This window comes from Zootoca vivipara, chromosome 17 (genome assembly GCF_963506605.1).
Source record: "Zootoca vivipara chromosome 17, rZooViv1.1, whole genome shotgun sequence".
Taxonomy (NCBI): Eukaryota; Metazoa; Chordata; class Lepidosauria; order Squamata; family Lacertidae; genus Zootoca; species Zootoca vivipara.
The window spans coordinates 9,515,746-9,539,486 of NC_083292.1; the positions used below are offsets into that span (position 1 = coordinate 9,515,746).

The window sequence follows — 23,741 nt, forward strand, 5'->3', positions numbered from 1 at the left end:
TTGGCTTTTGCTCACTAATTATGTATCAGCCTTTGGCTGCTGTGCCAGGCATCTACAGTCATGCTCACCTTAAGGTAGCTGCCCATCTGTAAGTAATTCTCTGGGTGCAAGTAGGACCAGGGGGATAACTGCAGAGTTGCACACACACCTCCACACAAAGCATCCCGGTTCATTTCAGCTGTAGGGAGTGCAGGCCACCCCATCCCACCCCCACCCCACCCCCACTTTAAGAAAGTAGCTGTCAGAAAAGTGCTACTTGAGGTTCTCAGGATTCTTAGAGCCCCAGCATGTCTCTTCCAGTTAGAGACCGCTGGTGGGAAATTTACCACTTGAGTTTAGATACCCTTCTTTTTCATAGTGTAACCCCGCCTGCCAACAGACCATACAGTTTTCTGTAGTATATTGGTTCCTTCCCTATAACCTTGCACTTCTTTCTCTGTCTCTCCCTTTCCTGGCTCACCACTGTGCTTACCAACCCAGACATGGTTCCATATCCTTCCCTGCACCTTCTTCCTCCATTGGAATCCTTCTGTTCTATGACCTATTTTCTCCATTTTCCTTTCTTTTCATTCTGTCCTCATACTGCAAAGCCTCTACCCATCCATTCCCAGTCTCTGTTCCTAGAGCCTTGGGACCTTTCCCCACTGCTGCTGCTGCATCCTGATGTTTATGCAGATGCTGGGAGTATCTGGGGAATCCTCTCGCTTCACTGTCATCACATCACTTCCAGCCAGCCTGCTTCTTCATTGGGTTGGGCCAGAGGAGAAGTAATGTGGATGGCAGCGGCAGCCTCTGCATTCTCCCATCAGCTGCTTTCAGGAGGTTCCTTGGGTAGAAACTGGCGTGGGTGTAGTTCCATTGTACAGCTGCCATCGTATGGAAAGCTAGGAGGGAACATATCCTGGGCAACAGTTCCTGGGATCCCTAAAGACTCCGCTGACACAGACTAGCCACTGAACTCCTCTTGACCCCAAATAACTATAATAAGGTAAAGGTAAAGGGACCCCTGACCATTAGGTCCAGTCGTGCCAACTCTGGGGTTGCAGCGCTCATCTCGCGTTATTGGCCGAGGGAGACGACTTACTGCTTCCAGGTCATGTGGCCAGCATGACTAAGCCGCTTCTGGAAAACCAGAGCAGCACACAGAAACGCTGTAGTGGTACCTATTTATCTACTTGCACTTTGACATGCTTTTGAACTGCTAGGTGGGCAGGAGCTGGGACCAAGCAACAGGAGCTCACCCCGTCATGGGGATTCAAACCGCCAACCTTCTGATCAGCAAGCCCCAGGCTCTGTGGTTTAGACCACAGCGCCACCTGCATCCCTCCAAATAACTATAATAGTTCTTTGCTAATAGCTGATACATTGCCTGGACAGCAACAGCATTTACTGACTTTTGCCTTGTGGGTTGTAAGGTCAGCTGATGATTCCTGCTCCCACCTCTTGTTCAGTGACTGCCCCCTGACCCATTTCTGGCAGTATCATGTGAACCAATCTTTATTTCTCATTTTAGGCGCATGGAGCCTCTGGCTGGTACCTCCTTGTTACGTTTGGTCCCTAATTATCATTCCAAGGAGCTCAGGGAAACTCACAGAGCTGTTCTGCTCTACCCGCACAACATCCCTTGCAAGGTAGAGATAGTGACTTGCCCAAGTGAGTTTTAAAGGTGATCAGGAAATGGGATCTTGAAACCCATGACTACTCTGATGTCTTACAGTCTGTTTCTAGTTACAGGTAGGTAGCCATGTTGGTCTGAGTCGAAGCAAAATAAAAAAATTCTTTCAGTAGCACCTTAAAGACCAACTAAGTTTTTATATTGGACAAACATATTGGCCAAACCCCACGCCAAAGGATAAATGGACATAAATCTGACATCAGGAACCATAAGACAGAAAAACCAGTAGGAGAACACTTCAATCTCCCAGGACATTCTATACAAGATCTCAAAGCAGCTGTTTTATTACAGAGAAATTTCAGGAACAGACTGGAAAGAGAAGTTGCTGAATTGGAACTCATTACCAAGCTTAAAACCATAGAGCCACCTGGGATGAATAAAGACATTGGATTCTTATCTCATTATGCATGATAAAGCTTTCTTTAGCGCCTCAGCCCTTGCTCTCCCCCCCCCAGGACTAATTGCAGTCATCAGCAGTCGTTAACAGCCATCTACAGGTTTTCCACTCCCATCAGCCCATCACCCATTCCCACCCACCCCCACCACCCTCTGTATATATATAAGGGTCTGACACTTCTGTTTCAAGTGTATCTGAAGAAGTGTGCATGCACACGAAAGCTCATACCAAAATAAAAACTTAGTTGGTCTTTAAGGTGCTAGTGAAAGAATTTTTTTAGTCTGTTTCTAGACAGATTTATTTGGAACTGATCCCCCCTGACTCCAGTCCCATTTACTCCCTAGCACACTGTGCTTGTGATTGCCACCATAAAGTAATTGAAACAGTCAATGGTTATGCAGGCTCAAAGAATGAGTTAACACCGAAAGGCCTAGTCCAAGCAAGGCTAAATCATTAAGCCGAGAGCTCTTATCTCTTCAAGCCCTACTTGATCTACAGTCCACAAAGCCAATAATGTGTCACTCACCCTCATACCAAGTTCAATGTTTTCTCCCCCATAAACTTCCATTCCAGGGTCAAGAAGTCCAATCTCACCAAAGTACCCTCTGTCCACCACAAACGAACAACCAATCATGGCTGGTGTCCTGTTGATGAGGGGAAACAAACGAAGGACAAAGGGTTCAAACAAGGCACCTTCGGAATAGCAGCAGCAGCAGCAACAACAACAATTTATTCAATTTATATACAGCCCTTGATCAACAGATCCCAGAGCCGTGTACAACATTAAAAACACATTACAGATCACCATTGATAAAACAGTATGCTTCTTATCTTACAAGACCAGTATGCTTTTATCTCTTCCCCCCACCCCACTTTCACAGGCTTTTGATTAATAGCTATAGGCCTGGGTAAAGAGGAGAGTTTTTGCCTCGTTTCTAAAGACATGTCATGATGGCACCAGGCAAGCCTCTCTGGGGAGAGCATTCCACAATCGGGGAAGCCACCACAGAAAAGGCCCGTTCTAAGAAAGGAGGGGCATTTCCACACAAACCCACGTCACACCATGTGATGTCAAAATGAACTTCATATCCATGCATCATCCATCCACCCACTCACCCAGTCAATGTGAGTCAGCGAAAACCCAACTCTAGATCCGAAAGGGCTACAGTTCAGGAGTAGATTATCTGCTTTGTAAACAGAAGGTCTCAGGTTCAATCCAGGGCTGGGAAAGACAACCTGCCTAGAGAGCCACTGCCAGCCAGTTTAGGCAATGGCACTGAGCTAGATGGCAGCTTCCTATATTGCATTGCAATGTGAAAACAGTGCAGTCCTTCCCATGTCTATTCAGAAGGAAGTTAAATTGACTTGCTACAATGTAAGTGAGTTTAGGACAGGGGCCAGCAAACTTTTTCAGCAGGGGCCGGTCCACTGTCCCTCAGACCTTGTGGGGGGCCGGACTATATTTTTTGGGGAAAAAGAAAGAATGAATTCCTATGCCCCACAAATAACCCAGAGATGCATTTTAAATAAAAGGACACATTCTACTCTACATGAGTAGATTCCTCAACCATCGCGGGCTGGATTTAGAAGGCGATAGGGCCAGATCCAGCCCCTGGGCCTTAGTTTGTCTACCCCTGGTTTAGAAGGTCCTGGCAGCTCCTTCAGAGGCTACAGCCTCTCCATCCAAATACAAGCCACTGTGATACAGTTGGGGAGATAGCAGTGCTGAGAAGAAGAGAACATGTTTTGCATATAGAAGGTCCTGGGTGCGATCTTTAGCATCCTTAGCTTTTTTGAAAAAGAACAGACAGATAGCAGGTGACAGGAGAGGATAGCTACCTGAGACCTTGGCTGTGATTTGGTCTGTGAATTGTTTTGGAAAGCACAAATTAGGTACATCAGCCCTTGAACTGAAACGGAATTTAATTTCTTCTCTATCCCTACTCTGAAGAGAGAGGCTCCAAAAGAGAACCACAAAAAATGCCAGCACAGCCCTTGTAAACACCCAGCCTTGGTCCAAAAACAATGAGAGCATTACCCGTTTATTCCGTTTATACCCATTACCCGTTTATTCATGCAATGATTCAATTCATTCCTTTATTAGATGTTGGTTGTAAAACTTCCCCTAATGGAACTTTATTACTGCCTTAAGAAAGAAAGAAAGAAAGAAAGAAAGAAAGAAAGAAAGAAAGAAAGAAAGAAAACAGCAGCTTCCTTACCAGGGAAGTAATATTTTACCAACATGCAGCAAACATTCTAATCAATTTGCCTTGTGTTTAATCATAATATAAAATGCACGGAGGACTGATAAATTGAATCAGAGACCCTCCTGCCAAGTCTATTGTGGCTTGTAATGACTAAAAAATAATTATCAAGCAAAGTTCTGAAATAAACTTCAATGCGTACAAAAGCAAGCTGAAATCTGGCTCATCTTGCGGGTTTATATCTGATGCCTGGTGTTGCTCCTGCTTGAAAATGGGGCCCTCCAGATGTGGTAGAGTAGCCCTCTTTTCATCTCTGACAACTGGCCATGGTGGCAAAGATTTTGCCTCTCATCATTATCCCTGCTCTAAGCCAAGCCTAAATCATTTTGGCTAAATCGTTTTGTGAGTCATGGTTATCTCGTTCTTCTGATTCCAGTGGGACGTAAACACAGCATTCACTGGGCTGAGGCCTCTCATTCTGCAATCTGGGGTTCTTGTTGCTGCTGCAGCAGTTGTGGATGATAATCCCCATTTGCAAAATGCCTTTCCTGGCAAGGTGTGTCTGTCTGCCTCATTATTGACTATTGACCATTATTGACATATATAACCTTTCTCTTTGCCCAGGCACTTAATGGATGAAAGTTACTGTTCCCACGGACCCTGGAACTGGTGGCTGAGAGAGTGTTTTTAACTGCTTTGAGAATGTTTAAAAATGTTTTTATTGATGTGTTTGCCTCCCTGTGCTCTTCAAAAAGTAACACACACTTTCCCCACCTGGACAAATGGAAGATTACAGAATTAGGGCCAAATTGCTTCTGATGTCCAAGTGCATGAAATGCCTGAATGAATTTAAGGACACATGCATACATAATTTTATTTGTATGCTTAATATGTCTTATTATGTCTCATTTCTTCCTTCTAGTTAACAGCCATGTAGGGCAGGAGCAGTTGCAACAAACTTGCAAGCCTATGTTCCCAGGGCCCATAGGAGCCATTAGATGTAGGGGTAGATGGTGATGGTGATGGTGTAGACCAGGCACCCCCAAACTTCGGCCCTCCAGATATTTTGGACTACAATTCCCATCTTCCCCAACCACTGGTCCTGTTAGCTAGGGATCATGGGAGTTGTAGGCCAAAACATCTGGAGGGCTGCAGTTTGGGGATGCCTTGTGTAGACATCAACCTCAGAGAAGGGGATTAGATCCTACATTGGTTCCCAGTACGTTTCCAAGCACAATTTCAAAGTGTTGGTGCTGACCTTTAAAGTCCTAAACGGCCTCGGCCCAATACACCTGAAGGAGCATCTCCACCCCCATTGTCCAACCCGGACACTGAGGTCCAGCGCCGAGAGCCTTCTGGCAGTTCCCTCATTGCGAGAAGAGAAGAAGCTACAGGGAACCAGGCAGAGGGCCTTCTCGGTACTGGCACCCACCCTGTAGAACGCCCTCCCATCAGATGTCAAAGAAATAAACAACTATATGACATTTAGAAGACATCTGAAAGCAGCCCTGTTTAGGGACACTTTTAATGACAAATGTTTTAATGAAGCCACCCAGAGTGGCTGGGGAAACCCAGCCAGATGTCAGGGTACAAACAAACAATAAGCCTAACAGCAGCTTTAGAGGAAGGATAGGGAAGAGAATTGCCCATCACAATGATGGACTTCTAGGGATAGACAAATAATATAGGGTTATTTCAGTTCTCATTCCCCCCCCCATTTCCACAGCAATTTGTAAGGTTTTTATTTTAAGTCCCAGTGAAAATTAGCCAGCATTTAAGTGGAAATATCTACAAATTTTGACTAATATATACTTTTTTGCACATATGACATTTGGGTGTGTTATTTTGACTACTGCATGCTTTTTGAGGGGAAAAATAATAATACACAAGTTGCCCTAATGTATGCATTTTAGATCCCATTGGTTGGTTTGAGAATCTAAATTGCTAAAATTTGGAGAAGTGTGAATTTTGAGGGATAACCGGATTTCAGTTTGTCTACTGCTTTGAAAAAGTGTCAATTAGAATGAAAACAAAACTGACTTTCTCCGCCATCCCTCCCTGCTCCAATTCTCATGCAGCAGATTGTAAATAACACCATGGACAGATATTTAACAACACACGTCAATCTTATATATGGAAATTGGTTCCTTTGAGCAAGGCATTGGTTCATTCTGCTCCAGCTTTCCTGCTATAGGGCAACGCTGCCTCTTTCCCTCCCCCTTTCCCCTCCAGTATACCTCATTTCTAATGTGTGGGCTGTTTTGCACATTAGGATTTCTCCAATATAAATGGGAATGGCAGCTGTTGGTGGTAGCTGAGTGATCATTTTTGCAAAATGGATATTTAAAAGGGGGAGAAATGCAGCGTTATCAACACTTGACTGAAATAGAAGGAAAGTATGCAAACATAAAAAGAAACTTATTTTGGTCTTACAGATATCCCTTTAAAAGCATACATAACGGCATGCATCTCTTTGGAAACACCACATCCTAGGCCACACTTGTTGTTCATCTAGTCTAGTGCTGCCGACTCTGACTGGCAGCTGCTCTCCAGCTCTTAGGCAGGGTTCTTTCATGCCACCTCTTAGCTGATCCTTTTTAGTTGCCATCACCAGGGATTGAACTTATAACCTTCTGCACAGAAGGCGGCTGCTCTACCACTGAGCTACGCGCCCCACCCACAGACCCTTAAACCATTCAGCAATGTAGCCACTGCTATCAGTTATCAACTTGAGTGTATGTAGGTGTTGCAATTCTGGGCAGGCAAAGAATAAAAGCCAAGGAATATGAGAATAGGTACATGTGATTACGCTTCTTGAGATCCTCAGCTTTCATTCTGGATCCTTCCTTCCTTCCTTCCTTCCTTCCTTCCTTCCTTCCTTCCTTCCTTCCTTTCTTTCTTTCTTTCTTTCTTTCTTTCTTTCAACTTTCTAAACCTTGTGAATGAGAAGCTACCTTTGAAAGTTAGTGAATACTTCTTGAAAATCTCAGCTTCTCTCTCTCTCTCTCTCTCTCTCTCTCTCTCTCTCTGTGTGTGTGTGCTTTTTCTTTTTTGAAAAAGCAAAAAAGTTGCCGCTACTCACCATGAAGTTGTTATAGTAAGTGCCACACTTTTAACAGGGGTGGGGGGAGGTGCCAGTACTGCATACCCTTGGGTACCCCCAGAAAAAAGCACTGCATACACAAACATACGAGTATCTAGACCAGGCATCCCCAAACTTCGGCCCTCCAGATGTTTTGGACTACAATTCCCATCATCCCTGACCACTGGTCCTGTTAGCTAGGGATCATGAGAGTTGTAGGCCAAAACATCTGGAGGGCCGCAGTTTGGGGACGCCTGATCTAGACCTTATGGATGAAAACGTATGTTTGAAAGCACTGGCATCAACAATAGGGGACCTTGGGGGCCCGAGCACCCACAAAAAATTGTGCCAACCTGATTTCCAGTGCCTTGCAAAGCACCAGAAGTCATGTCCAAGTCATTGCCGGGCCTCGGAGGTGGTGTCCAAAGCCTCGGACATGACATTCGAGACACTGCCCAGGCTTACGCTCCGAGGAGGTCACTTTGGTGCTGCTAACACAGCAGTTTGGCTTCACCCCTGAAGGTGGACTCCACTGTCTCTTGAGAAAAGACAGATGCCAACCACAAGAACTTAGCTGGAGAATTGCATTGCAGAATTCAAAGAAGTGGACTGTGCTCCAGTCTACATAAGTCCATGTTTACATGCAAAATGAATGGACTCCCTCACCTCCCAGTATCCACCCAGCGGATCCATACCCTGGCCATAGCTTCTCAGTGATCTCCAGGCCCCTTCCATGATTGTTTAGCTCCTCCCTCCCTCCCTCCTTCCTTCCTTAAGTAACTCTCCCGTGGTTTTACTTGTGGAGTTATCAGAGAAAGCCTGAAGGCAACGGTCCTATCCACATCATGACTTTAAAGCATATCTAGAGCCTATGCCTTCCCCAAAGAATCTTAGAAACTGTACTTTGTTAAGGGTGCTGGGAATCATAGCTCTGTGGGTGGTAAATTACAGTTTATTTGAAGAAAGTCACACACTTTAAATTTATGATGTGAAAGTGACTTATATTTGAACACCAGAGGCTGTTCCTCTCATGTTCCGAGTGTGAGATTTCCCACAATGGGTATCTGGGATGCTGGGACTACATCAGCCTTTGGTCTGATCAAGCAGGGCAGTTTTTACATTCTAGGGAAATTTTCAGCATCCTTCAGTACAAACTGCAAAAGGAACCAGCGGCACAAATCCAGCATATATGTACTACCGAAGGATCTTCCAGCTAGAAACTGAAGATGAAGACTGCTTTTGGGCTCATGTTCTGGTTGTGAGGACAAGATGCTGGGCTACATGGGCCTTAGGGCAATGGTGAATATACATTCTATTGCACACCCTCCATAATAATAATAATAATAATAATAATAATAATAATAAGATTTATACTCCACCCAATCTGACTGGATTGCCCCGGCCACTCTGGGCAGCTTCCAACATATTTAAAAACACAATGAAACATTAAACATTTAAAAACTTCACTGTACAGGGATGCCTTCAAATATCTTCTAAAGGTTGTATAGTTACAGGTAGGTAGCCGTGTTGGTCTGAGTTGAAGCAAAATAAAAAAATTCCTTCAGTAGCACCTTAAAGACCAACTAAGTTTATATTTTGGTATGAGCTTTCGTGTGCATGGTATCTGAAGAAGTGTGCATGCACACGAAAGCTCATACCAAAATATAAACTTAGTTGGTCTTTAAGGTGCTACTGAAGGAATTTTTTTATTTTGCTAAAGGTTGTATAGTTACTTATCTCCATACCCTCCAACGAAAATAGGGGCATCCTAAGGAAAAGTGGGACATTCGAGGATCAAATCAGAAACCAAGACAGTTTCTATGAATCCAGGACTGTCCCTGGGAAATAGGGACACTTGGAGGGTCCCTATTGTCGTCAATGGGATAATATACTTTGTCTTTATTAGTTCTTGAGTGTGAAGAAACCAGCACACCTTGCTCTTGACAGACAGGGCGTGGGAAAAGATGGATCATAGGTGTGATCTATTCTGACAGATCTCGTCTCCCTTAATGCCTTAATCTAATCTGACAATCCAGGAGGAGGGGGGAAATTGGCCTGCCATCTGTCTCTTTTGCTGCTCATTTCCTCCTTTACAGAGGAGGAGGAGGGGAGAGAAGTAACTTCTGATTAGAATCAAAGCGACACAAATCCACACCCGCACCACTGAAGTCAAAAGGATGTCAAGAGAGTCGGCAAGACGTCAACAAAGACTTAATATGCACCCAAAAAAACAACAACCGAGTTTTCTCAGGCCACTGAAGCAGGGAGAGCTTGTGAGAGGCTGGGCAGAAAGATGCCGTGTTTCGCTGCAAACTCATTTCTATAAATTAGAGAATGTCAAAACACACTTTGCGGAGATGGCGGAATACTTGCGCATGGCACATTGATGGAGCATCACCTGCCTCGTTCTATGGTACATTAAGCAATCAGCGAGAAACGTATGGGTTGTTTTAACAGGCCACTACTGCTGGGATAAGGAGATAAAAATTCAAGGCAGAGGCGAGCCTGACTGGAGACAGGTGACTAATGGCTCCAGGAGGTGTTGATAATGGAATGCAACAGAGCAGTGCATCAGTAGGCAGAGCAGGTGAGTGGGGAGGGAAGCAGCCCAATGGACAATTAGGCTCCCCATCTAGCCTCTGAGGCTGCTTTGGGTAAACCAGGCATTCCCAAACTTCGGCCCTCCAGATGTTTTGGACTACAATTCCCATTCTCCCCAACCACTGGTCCTGTTAGCTAGGGATCATGGGAGTTGTAGGCCAAAACATCTGGAGGGCCGCAGTTTGGGGATGCCTGGGGTAAACCATTTATGGTATATGACAGGGGTGTCAAACTCAAATTCATCGGGGGCCGCATCAGCAGTTTGGTCACCCTCAAAGGGCTGGTTGTATCTGTAGGACTATGTGTCCACTCTTTATTATCATAAATTATTGTCACTGCATTCAATTATTACTGTTTTTTGTAATAATGTAAGTAATAACTAGCTCTGAAAGCAGAAACATAGTCAGAATAATGGCAAGTAGATATTCAAATGTACAATTATTGTACAATTTATTGAAAAATGATTTTTGGTAACTGCACTGGGTGGTGGAGGCTCGCTGGGGTTTCATGCAGGAGCTTTGCAGAGCTACTGGTACCTGGAGATGCTGGGGTCCTTCTGCATGCAGGACAGATGTTCTGCCAGTGAGCCACCACCCTTCACCAAAGGGACTGGCTGAGGTTGACTCACTGGAGCTGCTCTCCTGGTTCCAGGGTTTAAGGGCCAGAAGTATAAAGCAGCATCCTATGTTTCTGAGGAGAGGGAGGGGAGGGGAGGGGAGGGAGGGAGGAAGAAAAGAGGGAGTGGGAGGGAGAGAGGAAGGAAGGAAAGAGGGGAGAGAAAGAAGAGTAGGAAATAAGGAAGGGAATAAAGAAGGAAAGAAGAAGAAAGAGGGAGAGAAGATGGAAAGGGAGAAATAAGGAAGGAAGTAGAGGGAAAGAAAGAATAAGAATGAGGGAGAGGAAGAAAGATGGGAAGGACAGAAGGAAGGAAGGAAGGACGGAAGGAAGGAAGGAAGGAAGGAAGGAAGAAAAGAGGGAGCAGGAGGGAGAGAGGAAGGAAAGAGGTGAGAGGAAGAAGAGTAGGAAAGAAGGAATAAAGAAGGAACGAAAAAGAAAGAGGGAGAGAAGACAGAGATAAAGAAGGAAGGAAGGAGAGGGAAAGAAAGAATAAGAATGAGAGAGAGGAAGAAAGAAAGGGAAGGGGGGGGTCGCCGCCTTGATTCAGCGCCAGAAAAGAGCACGAAGGGACCCAGGGGCAAAAAGCATTTCCCGTGCAGTGTGAGGCAGCGGGTGTCCATTTTAGGAGAAGTGCGTAAAGCCTCAGAGTTGCACGTTCGTGAGGCTGAGCCGCGGCAGGAGGAGGAGGAGGAGGTGAGGCAAGAGGAGGAGGAGGAGGTGGCGGCTTGCCGGGTCGGTACCCGGCAGCGCCGTGCGGAGAGTCCCGAGCTTCTGGGACGCAGCAGTGCTCTGTAGCACTTTGAATCCTCCTCCTCCTCCACGCGGCGCTGCTGGGTGCTTTGTCTGTGCTTCAGCAGCAGCAGCAGCAGCCGTTTCCAGGTGCCGAGCCGTGGCAGGAGGAGGATTCAAAGTGCTACAGAGCACTGCTGCGTCGCAGAGGCTCGGGACTCTCCGTGCGGCGCTGCTCCGGCCGCCTTTCTACCCCCCCCCCGGCCCCAGCTGTTTGTCGGCGCTTTGTCGGCACGGCGCTTCAGCAGCAAGGTCCCGCTGCTAGGTCCCGCTGGCTGGGGCGCTTGGCGGGCCACATGACGAGGTCTGGCGGGCCGGATTTGGCCCCCGGGCCTTGTGTTTGACACCCGTGGTATATGATATCAGGTGTGGGGCAGCTAAAGATGCAGCTAGGGTGAAAGGTGGGCTGTGGAGCTGGCAAAATCCCAGCACTTGGGAACTGCCGACTAGCAGCCAATTGCAAGTGCATGGCCTTGAATCAACTGATCATCAGGGTTTGCAAAACATGGTGCAGGCTATCATGTTCTATCTCTGCTATCGAAGGCAGTGTGTCCCTGATTGCCAGTTGCTAGGAATCACAGGTGGGGAGAGTTGCTGTTGCAGTCAGGTTGGCCACAGGCATTCGGTTGGCCGCTATGAGAACAGGACTCTGGCCTAGATGGGATGTTGGCTTGATTCAGCAGGCTTTTTTGTGTGTTCTTCAAGTCTTATGCCACTGAGTGCCAAAGTCTGCCATCTCTGAGTGGCAGGGAGTGTGAACAAGGAATCCACACATCACAAGGTTCAGCCTGCTTAGTTTCACTCCCAGATCCTATGCCTTTGTGAACTTCTGGCTTGACATTTCACATTAAGGAATGAAAAGGGGGTGGTTTTTTTCTGGGGGGAGTTACTACTTGGAGGCAAAAGCAGTGACAGCGCCTTCTCGGCAGTGGCACCCTCCCATCAGTTGTCAAGGAGACAAAGAACTGTACAACTTTTACAAGACATCTGAAGGCAGCCCTGTATCGGGAAGTTTTTAATGTCTGACTTTTTATTATGTTTTTATATTTTGCTGGAAGCCGCCCAGAGTGGCTAGGGAAACCCAGCCAGATAGGTGGGGTATAAATAATAAAATGATTGTTTTTATTACCTCATTTGGCTTCTTCTTTTTTAAAAAAGTTTTTTGCTGTTCCACAAGTGGGACAGCGGAGTCACCACTCCCTGCCCCCACCCTGTGCTTTTCAGCATGTTGCTATGGCATGGTGTAGCCACGTTCCAAGAGTCATGGGAGCACAGAATGGGAAGGTCTTAATACCAGTGGTGGCCAGACCAAAAGAGGTGGGAGAGGAAAAACACCACTAAACAGCATATATCCCTTGAAATTTTTGCAGTGAAGGTAGGAGTGTGGACAATGGAGGTACAGGTAAAATGGAAAATAATACGTGGTCTGTAGCAACACACAATCCAACAGTAAGGAGGAGCCAATCAGAAGAGTGGAGGAGTGTTTGTGTGTGTGTGTGTGTGTGTGTGTGTGAGAGAGAGAGAGAGAGAGAGAGAGAGAGAGAGAGAGAGAGAGAGAAACCCAAAGATTAAGTTGGTGTAGTCTCCGCTTCCCTGGCCACCGGAATCAATAGCAAAACATTGCCAGTGCATAGATGTATCTCCACAGTGACAATGAAATAGTGGCTGCTCTTTGAAAGAGGAAGGAGAAAAGCTGGCCAGGTTTATCAAGGGACATTCAGATTTCCTGAGCAATTACCTGCCTGCATATTGAGGCTTCACAAAGAGCAGGAGGTCCCCGATAACAGACGTGCACCGCTTGAAGATAAATAAAATGAATGCTGTCGCATCCCTCTGTTTTGCAGCGATAAGAGGAAAAGTAAGGCTAAAGCCCAATTTGCATCATTTATGAACCTTTGCTCAGGCGTGGGGTTGCCTCTAATGGGGAAAGAAGGGGGGGAACCATGCGCGTGAGAAAACACACACACACACACACACACACATGGAGGGAGGGAGGGAGGGTGGATGGTATGAAACATCTGCAGCTCCTGAATTTTCAAACTGTGAGTTGGGTGGAGGGCCTTTGGAAGAGAAAAATAGCCGTCAGGAGGGGAGGAGCTTCACCCATTTCCACAGCCACTGCTTTCCTTCAGGATCTCCTTCCCCAGGCTGTTTTACCCCTTGAGATGAACATATATATGTGCATAGCTGCATTTTGGTCCACATACTGCTTCAGGGAGTACAAATTAGGAACGGTAAAGGTAAAGGGACCCCTGACCATTAGGTCCAGTCGTGACCGACTCTGGGGTTGCGGCACTCATCTCGCGTTATTGGCCGAGGGAGCCGGCGTATAGCTTCCAGGTCATGTGGCCAGCAGGATTAAGCCGCTTCTGGCAAACCAGAGCAGTGCACAGAAACGCCATTTACCTTCCCGCTGTAGTGGTACCTATTTATCTACTTGCACTTTGACGTGCTTTTGAACTGCTAGGTGGGCAGGAGCTGGGACTGAGCAACGGGAGCTCACCCCGTTGTGGGGATTCGAACTGCCGACCTTCTGATCGACAAGCCCTAGGCTCTGTGGTTTAATCCACAGCACCAACCGCTGGGTAGGTAGATGCACACTAAAAAGCAAAAAATTGTATTGATTTCTTCTCCGGCCCTATTGACTTCCTAGTCAAGATGTGAGTGGGACAGAGTGTCCAGGAGAAAGGTCGCAGAAGAAAGGTTGCTTTTTGTGGGGCACGTGAGGAAGATGCCATCAGTGGGGCTCCCTTTTTTGTGAGCCCACATACTCATTATTGGTGCTTTTTTCCTTTCTTTCTTCCTCTGCCCCTAAGCCACACAGCTGCTCAAAAGAGTGCAGGACAGGTGGAGGCAGCAGCTCCAGTTCCTGAGTCTTTTCACTGGATGGAGAGGTCAAGTGATCCGGCAGTGGCAGTAGTGAATATGAGGCGGAAGGGCCACAGCTCAGTGGTAGATCATCTGTCTCCCATGCAAAATATCCCAGGTTCAATCCCTGGCACCTCCAGGTGGGACTGGGAATGTCCATGATCTGATACCCCGGAACGGATCGCGTTCGTAACCCGAGGTACCACTGTAATTGGACCCAGTTATCCCAATAATGCCTAGACAGAATGCTGCTCTGAAAGTTGCACAAGGACTCGGCCAACTCAGAACAGTGGTGTGTGGTTGATGCATCTGATGGGGTGGCTTAAATTCCTCAAGGCACACAACATCCCCTCTCAAGGCATGCAGTGTTGTTTTTGTTTTTGTGGGGAGCGGTCACCAAAATCAGCCCTTGGGATTAAGGAACTTCCAGCAGTAAAGTAACAATGGTATGAAATTGCAGAAAGTCACCTGATGGGTGCAGACTCGTCCCCCTTGTCCAGCCAGTCTTGCGGTGGGATTATGTACATACACCAGAGTCCCCAGTTGTAGCCATGAGCTGCATTGGCGTATTGCTGCACTTCAAACGTGTTGTACTTTATGTTGTCAATAGCTGGAAGGATGATCCGTTTCCTGTCTTCTTTGATGCGGGTAAGTGCCGGCTCCACCCTGTAAACAAACAATATTTGTTCCTGTTTTTCTTTTCTTTTTTAAGAAGAGTATTTTGTTGAGAATAAATAGAATGGAAATGAATGCTCCCAATTCACCCCCATATGGAATATTGATGGCCACCAACTTGGAAGGCTTTACAAGAGGATTAGACAAATTCATGGAGGAAAAGGATACCAGTGGCTTTGTTCTTCTTCTACTTTTGGAGACACTGTGCCTCGAAACACCAGTTGTTGGGAATCACAAGTGGGAAGAGGGCTGCTGTGCTCAGAGCCTACTTGCTGGCTTCCCCTGGGCATCTGGTTGGCTGCTGTAGAACAGGATGCTGGACTAGAATATCCTTACCTTATCCAACAGCCTCTTCTTATGTTCTCTTGAAGTCAGCTATTATTTCATTAAAAAATAAGTGAACAAATCAATCTTGAATATATCCATGAGCAGGGCTGTTGGACATGAGCAGGGAACCTGTGGATATTCAGATGTCCATAGATTCATAGAATTGCAGAATTGGAAGTGACCTTGAGGATCATGTTGGACACCAACTCATAAGGACATAGGAAGGACCGTCTATGATCACGCCAATGACCCATCTAGTCCAGCATCCTGTTCTCACAGTGGCCAACCTGATGACTGTGGCAAATTCACAAGCAGAATATGAGTGCAAGAGCACACTCCCCTCCTGTGGTTTCCAGCCACTGGGATTCAGAAGCACGACTGCCACCAACTCCCATCAGTCACAAGCCTCATGGCCAGTGGTCAGATGATGGAGCTCAGCCACGTTGGAAGGATTACAGGTCCACCACCCCTGCTTTAGGACTTTGTAAGACTCTCAACCCATGCCACCACTGAGATTTGAAACAGTACCCATGAACCCTTCCATTCATTTGCAGTGAGGTGCTGCATGGCCAACAAACACCTATAGGGTGTATGGGGAGGGGCAGTAGGTTATGCATCCCATCATATCATATCATATCATATATCATATCATATCATCATCATGTCAAGAGCCAATAGCCATCTAGATGTGGCTGCACTACAACTTCCAGCATCCCTGACCATCATGCTGGCTGGGGCTGAGTCCAACATCATCTGGAGGACCACAGATTTCCCTTTTGTGCTCCAGGCCATGCTTGGATTGGGTAGATCAGACAGGTGGGCAAGGCAGCTTCCGATATGATATGTAGAAGAGCCTCTGGTTCCTGGTGTATCAAGTCATTAGCTTTATGAATGCACCTGTACTTATCCTCCAGCACTTCACAGAAGAAAACGGGATACGTTCACCTTGCACCACTCCCGCCCTTGTAGGGAAGATCACTATCTGAACCTTCAGAACATAATGCATTGCTGAAGGCTCTGCTCTTGCCTGTCACTTGCTATCTTCACGTACTCTGCGAATACCTGCCCTCTCCTGGTCTTAAAAGCCAACATAGTGTTTATTCTTTTGGTTAAAGAATTCAGCAGGGAAAACTGCTACAACAAATTGTCTAAGAAGACATAACCAACAACATTAAATATACTGTTTGATGAGTGAAATGGCAAGTGGTGCACTGCATACCAATTTAATGTTTACATCAGGGATGGGGCATTTCTAGCCTGTGGGTCAAACTTGGCCTTCCATGCCTCCCCATTTTGCCTGCAAGAACAAAACCATGCTCACCTGTCCCACACCTGATGTAATATGTGATGTTAGGTGTGGGATACATATATTCATGGTGGCAGAAAGCAGGATTGACCTCCCTGCCATCAGTTAACGCATGGTGGTGGGGACTGGCTGGTACACTCAAACTCTGCAGGAGGTAGGGCTGAACCCCCATTCATGAGCTAATATGCAGAAAGTTCAGTCCTTCTTGGTTCAGGCATGCAAACCAGTCCCCATTCCCGAGCCTTGCAGGAAGCAAGATTGAACCTCAGTTCCTCAGCGGATGAGCAGGGAATTCAATCCTTCTTGATTTGGGCACATCAGCCAGCTCCTGCTCCCGCACCCTGAAAAAGCAGGATTGAACCCTCGTGTATCACCCAACATGCAGTTTGTTGAATATTGATCAGGTAATCTCTCTCCTCACCACCACCAAGGGTCAACTTCAACAGGTGTTCTAAAAGCAAGATGAACCCACTCAACCACCACCACTCAGAGGATTGGTGATGCAGTTAAATGTTGCTGGATGGCAACTCTTAAAGAAGGGCAATGTGGAATAATGGTTAGAGTGTTGGGCTAGGACCAAGCAGACCAGACATATCTCTGAATGTCAGTAGCTGGGAAACAGCAGTGGGAATGGACCGTTGTCCCTCTATCCTTCTGGTGGGCTTCCCAGAGGCCACTGAGGGAAATATGATGCTGGACTAGATAGATTTTTTATGTGAACCAAAAGGGTCCTTCTTACATTTTTATCCAGGTTCAAATCCCCATTCATCCATGAAACTCACTGGACAATCTGAGGCTGGTCACAATTGCTTAGCCTAACTTACTTTACAAGGATGTGGAGGGAGGGAGGGAGGGAGGGAGGGAGGGAGGACCATGTATGAACTTCTAAGAGGAAATGCGGAAGATAATGGATGACAATCCTAGCAGCTTGTACTAACCATGTTTGAACAAGGCATCCCCAAAAGGCAAAAGCAAAAACATAGGGAAGCAATTTACCAGAGTCAGAGTAATAGCAAAGAGGAATTGTCCCTAACAAATAGGGGCAGTCAGAGCACAACCATCTGCATGAGCACATGCAAACATATTGTTCAAATCAAAACACTCAAGGGCCAAACTGCTCCACCCCCACCATGGTATAGATGATATAGATAAGAGACATCTGTTCAATGCTCTGTCTTCTCTCTTCTCTCTCCAAAGTGCATTAGTCAAAAGGCGCCAGTTTGTGGAATCTTAATCTTACCCACATGGCCTAGAGAAGGAGACCTTCTTTTTAAACAACAACAACAACCAGCTTGTGGTATTTAGGCAAGATTAAATTTATGAGAAAGCTGGCTGTTGGAGGATGACAGGGGATTCCAGGGAGAAGAGCTGGATATTCTCCAAGAAATCAAAACACAATTCAGCTAAAATGCGCAATTTCTCCCTACTTCTCAAGCAGAAACGGCTTGTTGTGCTGCAGGCATCTGTGGAAATGTGGAGAGAGGTAATCTCTCTCTCTCTCTCTCTCTCTCTCTCTCTCTCTCTCTCTCTCTCTCTCTCTCTCTCTCTCTCTCTCTCTCTCTTACATGGCAATGCCACAACTGTCATTTCTCCTGGTTCCATCAGCAGGTTTTTGTGTCTCCATCAAGTAAGTGGAAATAATCCATGCAGACCTAAATAACAATTGCTGCCTGCAACAGACACACACAAACACGTTGCTTTGTTTCGGCCTCCTATGTCAAGCATCTGAATACCAAGCAGCAGATGTAGGCGTCATTAGTGACACACTGTTAATTTGTTTACCTGGCAGAGAAGGACTTGGCTGCTGTGATTCACTTGTTATTGAAGGGTGAAGTGGGGAGTCACCTTGGGGTATTTCATTGCCAAGTGACAATCACCTTGGGGTGTTTCATTGCCAAGTAACAATCACCTCAGGGAACAGCCCTCAGGGGGCTGTCACTGAAAGAAGAGGGGGGGGGGTCTTTGTATTGTCGTTGTAACAATACAGATCAGAGAGTCTTGCAGGTAAATAACATTGCATGCAATAAGTCATTGTGACAAGTGTCTTCTCTAGTGCGGACAACCCATTTAGGAGGGATGGCTACACCACAGATCGTAATGCTGCGGGATAGAGGATAAATTGGTTCAGTTCACATTTTAAAGCCAACTGATCTACTTAGACGGTCCTGAACTCATATGTAGACCAGAATGCAGCTACCAGCTGGCTGATGTGCTTCTCTCTGAGTTTTGTGATGCAGTCTTGGTTTTGGAAAACACACCCCAAAATTCATATTTAACAAGAAAAATGCATATTTTATGGGGAAATGCATTTGAGAAGGACACAGAATGCATATTTTAGGGAGAGAATAAGTACATAATGTGTGTGGGTTTTTTCGGTTAGCAAAAAATAATGATGGAATGGACCTACAATTAACCATATGTGAAACTGATATGGAATGGAAATGGGTTCATCAGTCCATCCCAATAATACTTCATTAGAAAAAAATTCCCTGATATATATTAATACACATGGGTGGTCAATATTACAGGAACATAGGAAGCTTCCACATATCAAGCCAGATCGTTGGTCCATTGAGCTCAGTGTTACACTGGCTGGCAGTGACTATCCAGGGTTTCAGACAAAGGACATTTCAAGAGCTACCTGGAGATGCCAGGATTTGAACCTGGGACCTCCTGCATGAGCTGCTGCTCTACAGCTCAGAAAAGGCATCCAGAACATCTCCCTTTGGCCTGTCCCTCACCTCTGTGATAGGAGGGCAGTGTAGACAGTAATGTCAGTCACCTCTTGTGACAGTGCACCGAGTCCAATGTCATTCATAGTAACTTCCTCCTGCCTATTTCTTCTGTTGTAAACTGCCCTGTGATCTTTGGCTGAAGGCTGCTTTATCAATTTAATAAACAACAACAATAGTATTATGGTGAGAGCTCCTGATATATGATCAGACTGTAAAATTATGAATGGCTGGAAAGCCTAGCTTACTCTCACAGTGCTGGGGATTCTTTGCTTGTCGGACACTTGTGTCCTCTTTTGTAAAAAATTTGATTAACATAAAGCAATACCCAGCGTGTAGCTCACTTGGGTACCATGAGAAATTAATGCAACACCCTTTCCTCAAAAGCAGTTGTGCCACGATGCCTGTTTCAAAAAGGAGATGCCTAAAATCTTTTATCAAAGGATGCCTTGCAGAGGCCTGGTGGAGCTGTCATGTTGGATACTGCCAAACCACCCCCATTTCCTTATTACAGCTGACTACGGCTCTCTAAGGCCGCTCGTTTGTCCTCCTCCTGCACATACTTTCCATAGCTCCATAGCAACTCCATATATCATTTTGCTTGAGTTATGCGGCTTCCTGTACAAGAGAGATCAGATTTCCTTATGGGAGAACAATGATGATATCAGTAGGGCTGTTTCTGCTTTAGCAGTCCTTCTGAAGCGGGGAGTGGGGGTGGGTGGCGACGATCAGGGAATCGTGCCCACTTCCAAATAAAGTCTTAACAATGTGGTGTGTGTCTCCTCCCAACACTGTCCCCAGATAGCTAGGGAATTCAGCAATGAGAGGATGACATAAGGGTTAGGGTGTTGGACTAGGGCCTGGGAGATCAGCGTTTGTGTCCCCACTCAGCCATGGAGCGTGATGGGTGAACTTGGGCCAGTCCACAAGTAGCACTCTGACTAGGTGCATTGCAAGCAATGGCACCAAACTAGCTGTGATTATTAATTTCAGTGGGACTATCAATAGATTCAACACACTGTCCCTCAGTCTAACCTACCTCTCAGGATAAGGAAGGGAGAATGATGAACGTCACCTTGAGTTCCATACAGGAGCAGTGGGATATAAGGCAATTCTTACATTTATATACTCTATTTTCCACCAAGGAGCTGAAGGCGGTGTATCCCCATTTTATCTTCAGAACAACCCTGCGAGGTAAGTTAGGCTGAGAAGCAGTGACTGGTCAAAGGTCACCCATTGAGCTTCATGGCTGAGTGGAGATTCAAACCCTGGTCTCCCAGGTCCAAATTTGACACTCTGACCATTTCACCACACTGGTTCTAAGTAGTAATGTAATAATAAATATGTAAACTACAACAACCAAGGAGGTTGTCAAGCAGGGAAAGGAAAGCAGATGTGAGGGAGTTCTGAGGACCAGACAGGCTTGGAAGACACCATTCTCAGTCTCAGGTTCCCCAGCCCTCCATTAGAACATCAATGATTGCACTGAACACCAAGTACTTCTGGATTCAAACTAAAGAGCTGAACCCTTCCCAATGATGTGCTGTGTTTGAAAACTTCCATTCCCACTTTCTCGGAAGCCTGAACTGTGAAATTTCACAGATACAGAAATGGCAAGTGTAGATTCCCCCGGGTTTGTGAAATAATGAGATCATGTCACCACTTTTATTTTCCATCTGGATAGAATACTAAAATGGAAGTGCACGGGACACGATGACACAATCAAAGCCTTTGAGGAGGGGGAATACCACCTGTGCCATGCCAAAGTCAGCTGTTCTGCCATGACCCCACAGGGTACAAGTATATATGGAATATATTTTTATAAGAAAGATATATAAGAGGTCTTCCAGAGAATTCCTGAGAAACCATTGGAGAATTTATCCCCCTTCCCTGGGAAATTTGGTTTCCTTGCGTGCAAATAAAGTGGAGAATTTAAAGAGGCCACATGTAACCTGATTTCCAGTTGATGCTCAAAGCACTAGAAACCTCTGACTTGAGGCCAGTTCCAATGTTCTCTCCACGCAGAGGAGAAGTAAGGAGGGGTCTCCAGCAGCAATTTACCCGGAAGCAAAGTTCCTTGACAGCATAGGAAGCAGAATGCCCTACCCCAATCCTGCTGGGTGAAGCAGGGGAGTGGTCCCATCAAGCCCAGAAAACCATATGAAGAACTATTACATAGGACACTGGACCAGTAGAGGAGCTGTCCAACAGCTTCAGCAACATGAAGTCCAGGCTCCAAGTGCTGAAGCAGTCAAGGGGGGAGGCAGACCTAGGAGCTGGTCAATGGAGCTGATCCATCAGCAGATTCCAGGAAGCAAAGAAAGATTTGTGTCATTAATGGAAAACCTTTTACCTGTTTAACTCCAACTTCCATCAGTCCCAGCCAGCATGGCCAGTCCTTAGGGTTGACAGAAATTATAGTCCAATGACATCCGTAGGCAAAAAGTTAATGCAATTAGCTGGGTTCTCTCGTTCTTCCTGGCACATTAGTGGGAACCAAATCTAGAGGTGAGTTGTAGGGGGTCCAGAGTTTGGTTGGGGCACATTATATCCCTTGATTCCCCAGCTTCCTGGGAAAAAGTAACTATTTTGCAGGCTATCTGACCTCTCAGGGTGATTGTGAGAATGAAATAGGAGAGAGTCATGTATTCTACCTTGAGCTACATAGAAAAGTTGGATATAAATGCAGGTAATAATCAGTAATATCATGGTCTCAGGGCTCCTGTCAAAGTGTCCGTCTCCTCCTCATCCTGGTCCATGCTCAGACTCACAGCAGAATCACATCTAATTCTTTATCACATCAGGACCAAGGAGCAAGCTAGAACTTGGGACACAATTATTACTGAGAGTGCAGGAACACAACAGAGCCCAAGGAGTCCTTTTGCAAGGCTCAAGCAAGGCTCAGTCTGACCAGGAAGCATTATGATACTCCTTTCTGTGCCAAAGGGTCCAATGGCCAGCCTGTGTGGATGGAGACAATCAGTCCAGGACCTGAAGGGAGCTGCCACCTGCAATTCAGAGCTTCATCACATGGGGCACCCGACACAAAGGCTGAGCTGTTCTTGACATCAGAGGGCCATGCAGATGTAGTGAGGGCTGGCTGATCATGAGAAAACTTGTGGCAGGTAGCATTTAATTAAATAATAGAAACAAAACTTTGGGCCAAAAGCCAGGCATTTCCTTGGCAATTATTGATTTGTGACAAATCCCAGGTATCTCTGGACTGTCGGGACATATGCCTTTGGTCTGACCCAGCACAACATCTCTTATGCTCTGAATATTTTCAATCTCATTTCCCTCATTGAGTAACTTAAGTAGGGGATTGCTCAGGCTAAGAGAGACACCATTAAGCCTCATTCTCCTACATTCCATTATTAGCCTAATGGCCCAAAATCTTTTGATTGAAAATTAATTCTCTGGAGGAATCTGGACAACAGTGTTTGGAATGGCAGCATTTTTTTGCGGGTGAATGTGGGGAGGGGGGAAGGTAAGGGCCTCATAATGACTATTTCTGGGTATTCAACCAGTTAGATTCTTTTCAACTTCATTGGCGCTCCCTGCAGGGACATTAATGTGACTTGAAGTAAATGGTTGGTTGGAGGCACACTGAAGCTTACCTCCTTCAGATTCCAAAGCTAAATACTCTTGTCTACCCATTTTGTCTTATCTATCTGTCTTTTAAGGATGAGTGGGTTTCCCTCCTCTTTGCCACCATTCCAGGGTCATTCCCAGGTTTGCTCTCCCATCTCTTCCAGTTTAACTTTGTGAATGTCTCGATTTGATTCCAGACTTTCTCAACCCAGGCTTAGAACTCCCATCATTCCCTGACCATTGGCCATGCTGGCTGGGGCTGATGGGGAGGAGTAGCCAAAACATCTGGAGGGCACTAGGTCAGGGAAATAAGCAGTAGCCCCTTTCATGCATTCCTCTATACCAGGGAGAAGTATCCATAGAATTGCAGAGCTGGAAGGGACCCTAAGGATCATCTAGTTCCCAGCAATGCAGGAATATGCAGTTGTCACATACAGTGGAACCTTGGCACTCAAACGGCTTGGCTTCTGAACCAATCGGCTCCCAAATGCCGCAAACCCAGAAGTAAGTGTTCCAGTTTGCGAGCGTTTTTCGGAAGCTGAACGTCCAAAGTGGCTTCTGCTTGAGTGCAGGAAGCTCCTGTAGCTAATCAGAAGCCGCACCATGGTTTTTGAATGGTTTCGGGAGTTGAACGGACTCCCAGAATGGATTAAGTTCAATAAGCAAGTTACCACTGTACGGGGATTGAACCTTCAACCTTGACATTGTTAGCACCACATCTAACCAACTGAGCTATCAGAAGCAGGACTATGTCAACTGGCCACACCTCCTGATGTCCATGCATTTAGTGGAATATCAGCCCTAGGGTGTGTATTGTAATACCTACTAGCCCTGACCTGGTGCCAGACAGGAGGGGGAACCTGCAACCAACATATC

At 46.1% G+C, this 23,741-nt stretch overlaps 1 protein-coding gene across 1 annotated transcript in view; it reads right to left on the reverse strand.

Moving 5' to 3' along the window:
• The window catches only part of GALNT9 (polypeptide N-acetylgalactosaminyltransferase 9), a 194,381-nt gene that overhangs the window by 85,773 nt on the left and 84,867 nt on the right, over window positions 1-23,741 (reverse strand). The window contains exons 5-6 of the mRNA XM_060269465.1: window positions 14,703-14,900; window positions 2,599-2,716 (exon numbers count right to left, since the gene is read on the reverse strand). Coding sequence (XP_060125448.1) covers window positions 2,599-2,716; window positions 14,703-14,900 — 316 coding nt within the window. The remainder of the gene's footprint in view (window positions 1-2,598; window positions 2,717-14,702; window positions 14,901-23,741) is intronic.